At 37.8% G+C, this 14,228-nt stretch overlaps 1 protein-coding gene across 4 annotated transcripts; it reads left to right on the top strand.

Moving 5' to 3' along the window:
• Window positions 1-267: 267 nt before the first annotated feature.
• On the top strand, window positions 268-14,138 carry fbln5 (fibulin 5). Of its 4 annotated transcripts, none has more exons than XM_073873404.1 (11): window positions 268-310; window positions 1,496-1,550; window positions 1,858-1,909; window positions 1,992-2,312; window positions 9,751-9,870; window positions 10,123-10,242; window positions 10,537-10,650; window positions 10,826-10,948; window positions 11,558-11,684; window positions 11,772-11,967; window positions 13,367-14,138. In XM_073873404.1, exons 2-11 carry the CDS (start codon window positions 1,497-1,499, stop codon window positions 13,526-13,528), a joined length of 1,389 nt encoding a protein of 462 aa, XP_073729505.1. In that variant the 5' UTR covers window positions 268-310; window position 1,496; the 3' UTR covers window positions 13,529-14,138. The 4 variants fall into 4 exon arrangements, with proteins under 4 accessions (XP_073729505.1, XP_073729506.1, XP_073729504.1 ...); XM_073873405.1 differs by having other exon boundaries at window positions 296-310; window positions 1,861-1,909; XM_073873403.1 differs by lacking the exon at window positions 268-310 and adding an exon at window positions 490-1,284 and having other exon boundaries at window positions 1,861-1,909.
• The last annotated feature ends 90 nt before the right edge of the window (window positions 14,139-14,228 follow it).

Raw genomic sequence — 14,228 nt, 5'->3', positions numbered from 1 at the left:
TGAAATTATTTTATTTCACCTTGACAAATAGTCTCTGGAGAACAATGTGACAACTAGCCCCAGTCTCACCTATTAGCTGAAACAGCCCTAAATCCAGATGAATTGTACTCATTGCATCTTGCTCTTTTGCAGTCACATCTGGTCTGCGATATGCCAAAGTAATTCTGCAATAAACAGCAATTAATCAACAGACAACAAGAAAAGACAAGCATGTTCATATAAAATGCTACAATAAAAACAAATGTTGTGTTTTTGTAAATGTGCAGCTCTCATGTCAACTATGTGGGCTGAACGTGTCAACAACTTAAAGGTTAGTACAAGGCTATTTCAGTATTTACACTGCAGGGCAGGTTGACATATCATTGTGACAGTCATGCTCTGATTTTCTGATTTAATACGATGGCAGTCAGTTCTGATGGTATACTAGTAAAGTCTATCTTGCTATTTCCAATTTTTTTGTGTGTTTACTTGTTTGACAAACACTTTTATCCAAAGTGACTTGCAGTCTATTCAAATTGTCTGAACAAGTAAATTCAAGTTGACAAGTTGCTTTAGTTAATAAAGTTTGTTTTGCTAACACAAAGCTACAGGGACATTTTCTAAAGCTTCCATTTAAAGTGAATAGGTTTTAATTGTACCGTTGAATAAACCTCATCTTGCTTTACAAGTAGCCTAAATGATTTGATGGTTGATAGGATTTGATGCATAAAGTGATGACTGAAATTACACACGTGAGCGTACATAAATTTAAGCAGAAATTAATTATGGGTAATTTTCACAGATTCCTAGCTCGATTTTCCTCATCGTCTTCCCTTTCTTTTTTTTTTTGCTCCTCGAACGCGCTTTCCTTTCCAAAAAGGGCCGTCTGTCTTTGATGGGATCCAGCTGTTGGCCAAGTACTCCAGGGGCCCGTTTATTTGCATTGCTAAACAATCCGTGCAGTGGGCCGAGTACGAAGAAATGGAGCAAGTTCTTTCTTTTTGCTAAACGACCCTCCCCTCACTATTGGTCAACGTTTTCACGCGTTATTGCCGTCGATGAACAGGGCGGCTGCAGCGGGTGACCAAAGCCAAGTGAACGCGCGTACGCGGAGGGGTCGGTTTGAGCGCGTCGTTTTGCGCTTCGGGTCCTGCAAACCCGTAAAGGTAGTAAATCCACAAAAATCAACTCTTTCCTGTTGCGAACAGACTGGGGTTGGTGGCGTGACGGTCCTTCGGGAACCATAAGGATCCATTTAAACATGTTATTTGAACTACGTGGCTTGAGTTTGTCGACAAACAAAAGGTGAGTTTAATTAGTTAGCTGCTACTTTTAAACGATTATGGGTTATGAGCATATGAGAATAAGTTTGAGAAAAGGTTTGAGTCCACTTTTTACCGAAATTCTTGGCTTTGAATGGGTATTTATTGTGGTTATATGAATGAATGGACATTTGGGTTTGTAATCTCTTTATTGATTTCAGATTCGTTTACTACAATTTTTTTTGTTTTTGTAGAATGTTGACAGTTTTAATATGTATGATGTCCTGTATTCACTCCGGTATAAGTCAGGTAAGTTACTTTGTATTGAAAATAATATGTATTTAAACTTGGCACCGGTACTCTCCATGTGTCGTAATAACACAGGATTGTTAAACTGTATAAATATTAATATTTTGACTGCTTTTGCTTTACGTATTGCGCCCATACAACTGTACCATTGCAATATCCCATGCCTACATGCATTTATTTATTTAGCATGCTTACCACAGTACTTTAGCCATATATATTTCCGTTTGTATAGTACAGATAAATATATATGAGAGCAATGATAATCATGTCGTTACATTGTAATTGTATTGTAATTGTTTCTTTACAGTCGACGTGCTCAGATGGATTTGCTTATGACCGCCGCACCAGACAGTGCATTGGTTAGTGGCACAGTAGCTGTCAAAATATGTTTAACACGTTTTAAACACGGCTGTAAATGTCACCTGTCCCATCTGTTTTCAGACGTTGATGAGTGCAGGACGCTGCCAGACCCGTGCCGGGGTGACATGGTGTGCGTAAATCAAAACGGTGGTTACCTGTGCATGCCGCGCGGCCTTTACTCCCAATCCTACGCACGCGCCAGTCCGCGTTCCTATCCTGAGCCATCCTATCCTGAAGAGTCATACCCTGTTGATAGATCAGTGGGATATTCAGAACCGTTTGCTCCTAATCCTCCTCCTCTGTTACCTGGACCTGTCCCTGGTCCGAGCTATCCAATAGTGAGCAGGTCGGCGCCCTGCGTCCTTGGATACACGATTGGTGCTGATGGCACGTGTGTTGATGAGTTAAATGCTTGTAATGTATCCTGTACGTTTCTATGGTGTGGGTTACTTTTATTTTAAGAGTGTACTATGAAAGCATTTTTAATTTTGTCTGTTTTTAAAGTGGTAAAGTCTATAGAAGGGCTTGAATGGAATTATGCATTAATGCAAAATGTTAAACAAATCAAAACTATCCTTTATTTCAGATTCTTAAAAGTAGTCCCCCTTTATCCAGCGCTGCACACTATTGGCATTCTCTTAGCAAACATAATGAGGTATTCGCCTGGCACGCTTTTTAATGGCGCGGTATTCGTCTTGAATGAGTTCCCATGCATGCTGGCTGCCTTACTTTACTATTCATATAACTCATTCATTCAAAAAGGATCTTTGTAAATTTAGTTTTGTAAATGCACTTTTTTATAAAAACAACAGTGCCACAGAAGGTTCTTTACCGTGATGTAATAAAAGAACCATTTTTGGTTTTCCAAAGAACCAGTCCAAGGCTTCTAAAATAACAATGTCTATCTTTTATAGTCTTAAAGGGCACTTTTCACTTTTTTACATTTGTGCAAGTGCGTATTAGTACATGTTAATGATAGGTACCTCAAAGTAAACAATGACGCAAGTTATCATCTCCAGCGTAAATCTCTTTTCTTGGACTGCAACAAACACACCGATTGTAGGCAACAGTTTATTTCCTGGGATTGGTGATGTAGACAAGACCAACATTATCATAATTTCTCCAGCTTCGGACTCACAACCTGTAAGTTAACTCCTGTTAGCATTGCATTGTGAGCAAATCTTTTAAACATGGTAAGGAGCGTCACATTTCCAGCTGACATCGGAGGTATTCAGGCCAATCACAACGTACAGATTAGTTAGCCAATCAGGGACACAGCGCTTTTCAAATCAATGAGTTTTGTACAAAATAAGTGCGTTTTAGAAAGAGAGTGAAATCTGGAGCTACAAAAATGTACGGTATGTGGAAAATAAAAATAAAATTGTTTAGATTTTTTATATAGATAAAATGTATTTTATATAGATTTTGTTGAACATTGAAGTTCGAGTTTAGTTTAGAATCAAATAAAGCCTTTCTATTTAGGACTTTAGCATACATAACACATGCTAAAAAAGTGCTGGATGATGTGGTCTGCACTTACTGGGTCAGATCAGGTTGTGGTCTTATGTTTACTTCATTTTCTGCAATGGGCTATGGGTCCTCTGATTCTGAGATGACGCAAAGACTGGGTTCTGTGCCGGGCTGTAATTTATGTAATGTCTGTGGTGGGCTGAGTGGTATCTTGAAGACTTCAGCAGAACAAATCTCATCATTTGGACTGAATCAGTTGTTAGTGTGGAGCCACCAGTGCTGCGGGACCCCAGAACAAACTACATCTCCTGATGGACAATATAATCCTAAACAACAGGAACTGGAATTCGGCCCCACTTACTATGATCCAACTTTACAAGAGGCAGCATTAGACTGTTTATTCACTATAATGAATCATCAGGTTGGAATTGCCTCTGTGCGGTCTGCTTCTGTTGATGAGCTGAATTTGGTGTCAGTTATATCACCAATATTTTATTGCTCCAACATAGAATACCACATGCCATTGTAGGACTCCTTGCTCTATTTTTCGATATGGTCTGCAGATTTGTCTCGAGTTGGTGCCAGTCTTTAAAGTTAATGTATTCTCCAGTCATCTTTCCTATTGCTTTGCAAGGACACACAGTGATAGATTTGTTGCACTTTTGAGCACAGGAAGGCTGTGTTATAAAGATACAGACATCAGGTGGACTTAGTAATAAAAAAATTGTCTCAAACATCTGATAGTTGATTTGCAGAGCAACCCTGTATCACGAAATTATGTACCTATAATCACGTAAATTAGTGAGTGTTTTCCGTGACACTGACACGTTTTTCCGCCTTTTGCGTGAACATGTCACGCATTTCTGTTTACGGGTCACGGTCACGTATTTGTTACTCAACTGTTTGTTCTATTTTCAAATCATTGACGCTTCGGTTTAGGGTTAGATTTGGTGTTTGCATTAGGAAGTCACTTTAAGTATTGGTTTATACCTTTTTTCATGATTTTTTTATATTTTATGACTTTTAAACCATTGTCGCCTGGCATTAGGGTTAGAGTTGGGTTTGGGTAAGAATGTCATTTTATGTGAATCTAGCCCTAAACCGAAATGTCAATGGTTTGAAAATAGGACAAAACAGTTGAGTAACAAATGCGTGACAGTGACACGTACACAGAAATGCGTGACACGTTTACGCCAAGGAAAGGAAAAACATGTTAGTGTCACGGAAAAGATTCACAAATTTATAGGTACGTAATTTCGTGATACTGGGTTGTGCAGAGACACGTAGAAGGTCTGTAAAGAGGGTATTTTATGCTTTGGTTGCAAAAAATTTAATTCAAACCATCTCAACATCATGGCTGCCAAATGTGAGGTCATTGGTTGGTAAATTAGATCAATTATTTACCAACTGTGCTACTTGTGAGTTTCCTTTGCATGGGGCTTTTTTTATTAAACACACTGTTTTATACAGTATTCATGTGTGTGTACTGTATGTTAAGGGATGATGTTATGGAGCAAAAAGCCTCCTGGGTATGCTTTTCTAAATTATTACAACATTCATCATACAGATATTGCTTATGTCCAGTGTGTATGTTTGTTGAAGCTTAGGAATGCCCACCAAAGGCGTGAATGTTGGCCAAGTGAATGACTCAAATATGCCCATCATAAATGCCATCAGTCATGTTTTTCAAACACATGTGTTGTAATGCTACTGACAACCACCAGAACCGTGCTAACACATTACAGCACCAAAACCTTTGCAAAAATGATTGAATTAAAATCTTGGAACTGAAGTGGAAACCTTTAGGCCTGGGTTAGATGATTAATGGGACGAATATACTCTATATACACTCACCTAAAGGATTATTAGGAACACCTTACTAATACTGTGTTTGCCCCTCTTTCACCGTCAGAACTGCCTTAATTCTACATGGCATTGATTCAACAAGGTGCCGAAAGCATTCTTTAGAAATGTTGGCCCATATTGATGGGATAGCATCTTGCAGTTGATATTTGTGGAATGCACATCCAGGGCATGAAGCTCCCGTTCCACCACATCCCAAAGATGCTCTATTGGGTTGAGATCCGGTGACTGTGGGGGCCATTTTAGTACAGTGAACTCATTGTCATGTTCAAGAAACCAATTTGAAATGATTCGAATCGAGCTTTGTGACATGGTGCATTATCCTGCTAGAAGTAGCCATCAGAGGATGGGTACATGGTGGTCATAAAGGGATGGACATGGTCCGAAACAATGCTTAGGGAGGCCGTGGCATTTAAACGATGCCCAATTGGCACTAAGGGGTCTAAAGTGTGCCAAGAAAACATCCGCACACCATTACAGCACCACCACCTGTCTGCACAGTGGTAACAAGACATGATGGATCCATATTCTCATTCTGTTTATACCAAATTCTGACTCTACCATCTGAATGGCTCAACAGAAATCGAGACTCATCAGACCAGCCAGCATTTTTCCAGTCTTCAACTGTCCAATTTTGGTGAGCTCGTGCAAATTGTGGCCTCTTTTTCCTATTTGTAGTGGAGATGAGTGGTACCCGGTGGGGTCTTCTGATGTTGTAGCCCATCCGCCTTAAGGTTGTGCATGTTGTGGCTTCACAAATGCTTTGCTGCATACCTCGCTTGTAACGAGTGGTTATTTCAGTCAAAGTTGCTCTTCTATCAGCGTGAATCTGTCGGCCCATTCTCCTCTGACCTTCAGCATCAACAAGGCATTTTCGCCCACAGGACTACCGGATACTGGATGTTTTTCCCTTTTCACACCATTCTTTGTAAACCCTAGAAATGGTTGTGCTTGAAAATCCCAGTAACTGAGCAGATTGTGAAATACTCAGACCGGCCCGTCTGGCACCAACAACCATGCCACGCTCAAAATTGCTTAAATCACCTTTCTTTCCCATCCTGACATTAAGTTTGGAGTTCAGGAGATTGTTTTGACCAGGACCACACCCCTAAATGCATTGAAGCAACTGCCATGTGATTGGTTGTTTAGATAATTGCATTAATGAGAAATTAAACAGTTGTTTCTAATAATCCTTTAGGTGAGTGTGTGTATATATATATATATATATATATATATATATATATATATATATATATATATATATATATATATATATATATATATATATATATATATAATATATCAGGGCCATTTGTTTTTACTTAAGACACCTTAAACATGCATTTTAGTCTGGGAATAGGTTTAAGCCTTGTCTGCGATACGAGGCCTTACTGGTTTTTGTCAAATAAAATAACAGAACTGTCTTCTGTATTTAGTAACCTTGTTGGCCTGGTTCGGAGAGGCAGGGAGAGCGTCCAACATTTCTTAATTTGTCAAGTAAGGACTTGCTTATTCAGACTGTGAGATTGTGTATGTCAGCGAATGAAGAGTGTCTTTAGGATTGTACCCTTATTAATGTCTTAGTGGGATGTCTAAATATAAGGTGTGATGTCCGTGTTGTTACATTAATCTTTAAATGCAATGCTTCATTTTTTTATTCAACTGTGAATAAGCATTTTATTCATTTGCTGTAGCATTAAAGTTTGTGATCTGTCTGCAAAGCTGCTTGGTTAACCATTTTTTTAAAAATTCATTTGATATTAGGCTTAAGTACTGTCTGTGAAAATGTTTACAGTACATGGTCATTGTGGTGGTACTGGTACCCTTTCAAAAAGTACACCTTTCCATCTTAAGAGGTTCATTTTAGTACCTCAGAGTTACACACTGCTACTAAAGAGTGCATATTAGTACCTCAAGGGTACATATTGGTAACAAATGGATTCATTTCTACCTAAATGGTATATCTTATAGCTACAATAGTACATGGATACTGCACCAACTGACAGCTTGGGACTATTTTCTGATTTTTTCGGACAGTGTATGTTGTAGATCTCACAATAGTGGACCGACTGAAACAAACTCGCCTTATCCACAAACATTGCGAAAGTGTTGCTTGACTAAGTGGACTTTAAATACCTCCATGCAAATGGTTTGTGTGTACAGTATATTTTATTCATTTTTTTTTATTAAACCAGTGCATGCAAACATATCATAGGTACTGAATCTCTGAACTAAAGATGTGCATTTACTAAGAAACTCTATCAGAACCTACTTACAAGGTAGACATCTCTGGTGTTAAGAGCGTCTTTAATTACCTCAGTAAAATGTAGTTTTATGGTCCCCTTATGAAGTTTGTTAATGGAGACTTATTAAACTTTTATTTAAAGGTGCTGTAAAAATTACCACTCTAACCACATAAGTGATGTCATAGTAGTTAGTATCACCTGTTTCACATGCAGACACATATTTTCCTCTGATCTGTGTTTCACTCAAGTGCGAAGTTTAATGTACAATTGTTTCTTCTGTTCCTGAATCCAATCCTAAAAATGTTGGCATTCCCAGAATGCCCTAGATCGTTGCACCTCAGTCCAGACGTGTGCCCTTAATTGTACACATGTAATCCAGATCCTCTTACTTTCTGGGGCCCAGCAGGGGCAAAGGAAGGTTTTCAACGTGGCCCTCATCTCTGCCAGCATACCTGGCACTTAACAGAGTTGTATTTCACCTCATAATGTTTTGTGGTGCGGGATATTAGTTTTATTTGATATAAAACACCTTATACAGGTAGCGTTATATTTAAAGGGATAGTTCACCCAAAACTATAATGTCATTGACGACTCACCCTCATGTCGTTCCAAACTCGTAAGACCTCCGTTCGTCTTCTAAGCGCAGTTTGGGATGTTTTGGATTTGGTCGGAGAGCTTGTTGACCCTTCGTTGGGGGTCTACGTGCGGTGTGCTGTCCATGTCTAGAAAGGTAGTGGAAGCATCATCAAAGTAGTCCATGTGACATCAGTGGGTCAGTTGGAATGTGTTGAAACATCGACAATACAGTTTTGTCCAAAAATAACAAAAATTACGACTTTATTTAGCATTGTCTTCTCGTGGATGACGTATGACGTGGCTGACGTGTTATATGGTGCACCCCAGCTGTTTTTTTTTGTGCGCCTGGGCTTTGTTTACAGTCTGTGGGAGACGCACGCTGTAAGTTTTGTGGACTACTTTGATGATGTTTTTATTACCTTTCTGGACATGGACAGTACACCGTTACTACATTTTCAATGGAGGGACAACAAGCTCTCGGACTAAATATAAAACATCTTAAACAGTGTTCCAAAGATGAACGGAGGTCTTACGAGTTTGGAACAACATGAGGGTGAGTCATTAATGACATTATTTTCATTTTTGGGTGAACTATCCCTTTAAGGATCTGGTGTGCCAACACAGAAATTCCAGGTTCAGTTCCTGGTACAGTAGATGTAATGCACTGACCTGATAATAGTGTATGTACTTTAAAGGTGCAATGTGTGACTTTTAAAAAGATCTTTTGACAGAAATGCAATGTAATATACATAACTATACTATCAATGGTGTACAAAGGTTTTACATAATGAACTGTATTGTTTTTATTATCTTAGATTGAGACATTTTTATCTACACACACTCAGATCTTCTTACATAGAAGTCGCCGTCATATTTCTACCGAGCGTGATTCATTCCTATGTTGTCTCAGATGACAACATGTTTGTCCTGTGGCAGCTACCGTAGCTTCTCATTGCGTTTTCGAAATAAAGCTTGTTTGTAATTTGCAAGCCCACCACTAGATGCCACTAAAAACCCACATTACACCCTCAATCTAATGCATCTTATAAATGCAAGCTCCTCCTGGGTAACTTAGAGACTGACAAGTTACTTATTTAACTTTTTGCTCATTTTGCCATGAACCTTTACATTACAACACTCAGACTCTATTTTGTCCAAAAGAAACAGCACATATCTCACTTTCACATTCTCCCCCACCACTCGCAATCACCTCACTACTTTAATATAGTAGTTTGCTTTCTTTTCAAACATCTGACTTCATGGTCTGAGAACCAAGGGTGCTTGTTTGGATATTTTAAGGCATGTTATGTCCTCATAAGGAATTGTGCTGATAATAAATGAGTGGAACAGGGAGAAATGAATTCCTGATTTGGAAAAGACCAGCTATTTGTGTAAAATGTAAGATGTGATTGTATTCATGACCTCAGGGATGGATTTAGAATTGTGGCAGTCCAGAATGGGATAGCCATACAGTAATATTGATAAACTGTATAAGTAACATCTGACCAGTGAAGACAAGCTATCAGTGAGGTGCGAACTGCTACGAATTCTGAATCAAGCTGCCTGTGCCATTCAAGAAGGATGGTAGAGAAGGACAGATTCCCAGCTTTATCAACTGGGATAGATTAGTAAAATTACATGAAGAACTGTATTCTGATCATGACAATTATCTTTTCTTTTAGATGTTGATGAATGTGAAGCTGAATCACATCAGTGTAACCCGACTCAGGTATGTATAAATACAGCCGGTGGATACACTTGCTCGTGCACTGAGGGTTACTGGCTGGTGAGTGGACAGTGCCAAGGTAAGATTTAAAGATTATTAAAGAAGTCTGTGCCTAGTCATGTCAGTCATTTATTTAATAACCTCGTTGTTTAAAGTTATATAATAATTCAGGAATTGATGCAATAATTCAGCTTTTCTTATTTAGACAGTTAATTGAGTGACAAATTGACATTTAAATCATGTAATGTTATTTAACATCATAATGAATCTATTAGTTTTTAACATTAAAACTATCTGTGCATTTAGTGCTCTCTAACCAATCTTTCTTTAGACATTGATGAGTGTCGCTATGGTTACTGCCAGCAGTTGTGTGCTAACCACCCTGGTTCATACTCCTGCTCCTGTGGCCCTGGTTATCTCCTCAACAGTGATGTCAGAACTTGCCAAGATGCACACATTCACCAACACCTCCTGATATCTCTGTCTGATTATGTTGGCTTTGCTTAAGTTGTGTTCATGTATCTCAGTTGTGGGTTCGATTCCAGGGAACGCATACATAAATGTATAACTAAAATATACAAGTCGCTTGGGATAACATTGGCTGCTAAATGTAATGTAAATTCCACTAAACGGATTTCTTGCACATACTGTATATAGGATGCCAAGTCACGAAAATGGTAAAACGAGCCATTCTTGTCTAACAGAAGTACTTAATCCTATTTTTTCCTTCCTGTTTCACCAGATGTGGATGAGTGTGAAACAGACCGTTGTGCTCACGGCTGTTTGAACACATACGGTTCTTTCATGTGTACCTGTGATGAGGGGTTCGAGCTCGCCTCTGATGGAACCACCTGTAACGGTAAGGGGGAGGAGAAAGGAGTGATGTTTGGAGGGATAGAAAGATAGAGAAAACAATGAGTGTATATCAATCAGCTCTCTAGTTTATTTGGCAGTGGACGAGTGCCGGGCAGTGGATCATTTCTAGAATAGTTTTGAGAATGATCTGATGTGTTTTACATCTCTGTTGGTCTCAGATCTGGACGAGTGCAGTTTCTCCGACTTTCTGTGCCAGCACACGTGCATCAACACACCTGGTTCATACTCCTGTGTCTGTCCACCTGGATATTATGTGTATGAGGATGGAAGGACTTGTGAGGGTATGTGTACATTTTAACTTTATTTGTATTTTTATATAGACTATTTTTCTTTGCCAACCTCATTTAGCAACAGCTAATATAGACATTAAAGGGATATTTCACTTTAAAACGAAAATTCTGACATCATTTTGTTACAAACCTGTATGAATTTCTTTTTTCTGATGAACACAAAAGAAGATATTTTTAGAAATAATGGTAAACACACAGCATTAAGTGACCATAGACTTCCATAGTAGGAATAAAAAATATGATGGAATTAAATGGGTACCGTCAACTGTGTGCTTACCATCATTTATCAAAATATTTTCTTCATCATTTATCACAATACTTCCAAAATATTATCTTTCCTACTATGGAAGTCAATGGTCACTTACTGCTGTGTGTTTACCATCATTTCTCAAAATATCTTCTTTTGTGTTCATCAGAAAAAAGAAATTCATACAGGTTTAAAACAACACGAGGATGAGTAAATGATGACAGAATTTTCATTTTAAAGTGAACTATCCCTTTAAAATTGATATTTTTATTTAAATTTATATATATTGCATATATATATATTTATTATATATACTGCCGCTGCCTGACTTCTGCCTGTCTTTGATTTTTAAGACCACAATGAATGTGAGTCCGGTAACAACACTTGTCTGGCAGAGCAAGTGTGTTTCAATTTCCAAGGAGGCTACACATGTCTGAACCCTTTGAGATGTGATCCACCTTACATAGAGCTCAGTGATAAGTGAGTTCATAAAAACAGCAATTTAACTTATTAGTATGAACAGATGCAACCTTTTGTTAACATCTCTGATTGACATGTTTTTCTCAGTCAGTGCATGTGTTCTGCGGAGAACCCAGCCTGTCGGGAACGACCCTTTACTATCCTATACAGGCATATGGATTTGTCTTCTGGTCGCAGCGTTCCTGTCGATATATTTCAGATGCAGGCCACCACACGCTATCCTGGAGCATTTTACATCTTTCAGATCAAGTCTGGAAATGAGGGGCGAGAGTTTTACATGCGGGTATTTAAAGCTACTGTCTCTATACTGTATCTGATGGCTGTTGTACTGTACCATCGAGTATTACTTTATGTCAGCTTGCATCACTTGAGAAGTACAAATTATTTTATACTGTAAATATGTTTGTTTATTATGACTAATGCTATAATGTGTATTAATATTAATGCTATAATTTTTTTTTATTATGACTGAAGCTATTTTTGGTAAACTCTTCGTTGAAAGCACGAAATTTAGCAAATTTAGTAGGTCTGTATAAATAGCTCCACTAGAGGGGGCTGTTGGCATGCTGAGAGAGAGAGATGTAGAACAGAAGCCAAACCATAAAGTCTTTATTGGGCTTGCAAATCCCTTAGCCTAATGAATAGCTGATAGAAAGTTGAAAGTTTTGGGTTTGATTGCACATAATTTGTTTAAGTGTCTGCAAACGATAATTTATCTATAAGGAGAGAAAAACAGAATGAGTAAAGTTAGTAACACTTTACAAATAAGATTGTATTTGTTAACAATAATTAATCTATAGCTAACATGAACTAATAGTGAACAATTCTTCTACAGTATTTATTAATCTTAGTTCATGTTAATTTTAGCATTTACTAATACATTAAAAAAAGAAAAAGTAACTTTTAACAGTATGGAGAGTAAACTAACATGAACATCTGTTTTTGCATTAACATTAACAAAGATTAATAAATGCTAAATAATAATAAGGTGGTCCTTATAATTTTTTTAATGTTCAACTCTCGCCCTCTAAATGTGTTATATCAATAAAAACACACTGTGCAAAATTTTGAATTGTTCCTACAATATCTAGAGGTTGCTTAAAGCGTTTGAATATTTCCAAAATCACATATTTTTGCAAAAACTGTACCATTGAAATACGCACAACACACATAAAACTTGCTTCTACTATTTTACTATATAACTATGTTCCAGTTATTTCAGTCTCTTCTGATCCGAGTAACCATATAGCAGACTTGCTTCATGTTGCTTCAGCCATTGTCTCAGTGTATATTGTCTATTGTGCTTCATTTACATTAAAGCTTTCTTGCTTTGAAAGACATATCACAACTAAAACAGGAGTTTTATTGGAGCATGGTCAAATAAGTCCATTTATTATTAAACAATTATACATGCTAACACAAAGTATCACATAATATGCAAATGTGTGAAACTTCAAAGAGCAACCTCTAAATAGTAATTAATATTGAATTATTTTATTTATTTATTCATAAATTAACATATTGGTGGGGTGAGAGCATAAACTTTTAAAAGTTGAAATATAAGGATCACCCTATGAAAATATATATTGGTCATTATTCATTAATGTTTATTATTAAAGTAGTTTCTTTATTAAAAATGGATTGGTTACATCTCTCTCTCTCTCTCTTTAACCCAATTACAGCAAACCAGTAATATCAGTGCAACACTTGTTCTGGCCCGACCCATTAAAGGACCAAAAACGATTGTTCTTGACCTGGAGATGGTTACCGTCAACAACGTCATCAACTTCCGAGGCAGTTCCATCATCCGTCTCACAGTATTTGTCTCTGAACATCCATTCTAAATTTTAACCTTTGACCTCTCACCTCTTCATGGACCCATACCTCCATCATGGACTTCTGTTACTGCACTATCCGTCAGGCAGCTGCATTTTTTCACCGTTGGTTCTGTGGTTTTGGACTTCTGTGTGGTCAACATTCTCCCAGTCTGTTTTTTAGTGGTTGGAAGAAGTGTTGATCTTTTATATCCATAATGCAGGTTTTTGATTTGGCTGCCTGGCTGTCATTGTATTCACACGCATGTACCCATACACAGAACAATATTTATGTTGTGTTTGTTTGAACTCGTGAGTTTTTGTCCATGAAAAACCTCTAAAGCTGAATTTGTTTGTCGGTTGTGTCATGATTTGGTGACCGTGAGCATTCGGGCTCAGATGTTGGCAGACTCCAAGCTTGCACATGCTACATCATGATTCTAAGATGGTCAAAATAACAGGAGCTTCCTTGCGCCAAACCATCAGCAAATGTTCACCAGGGAAGTACTGCGTCATTCTTTCGGCTGGTTGTTTTCTTGCCATTGCATCTGTGCAGAATGTCCTCTGTTGTGTATCTGGTTTTATGACAGCTGAAGAGAGCCTGGTCAATCAATAAAAACAAATTTGATGACCTGAACAATTTCTTGTGTGTTTATTTTAGCGCATTAAGACTTGATGATAAATCTATGATGAATATTAAAGCAACACTAAAGAGTTTTTGCTCTTTGCT

This window comes from Misgurnus anguillicaudatus, chromosome 11 (genome assembly GCF_027580225.2).
Source record: "Misgurnus anguillicaudatus chromosome 11, ASM2758022v2, whole genome shotgun sequence".
Taxonomy (NCBI): Eukaryota; Metazoa; Chordata; class Actinopteri; order Cypriniformes; family Cobitidae; genus Misgurnus; species Misgurnus anguillicaudatus.
Note: the sequence above shows the minus strand (reverse complement) of the source record. Positions and strands in the feature narration are given on the sequence as shown.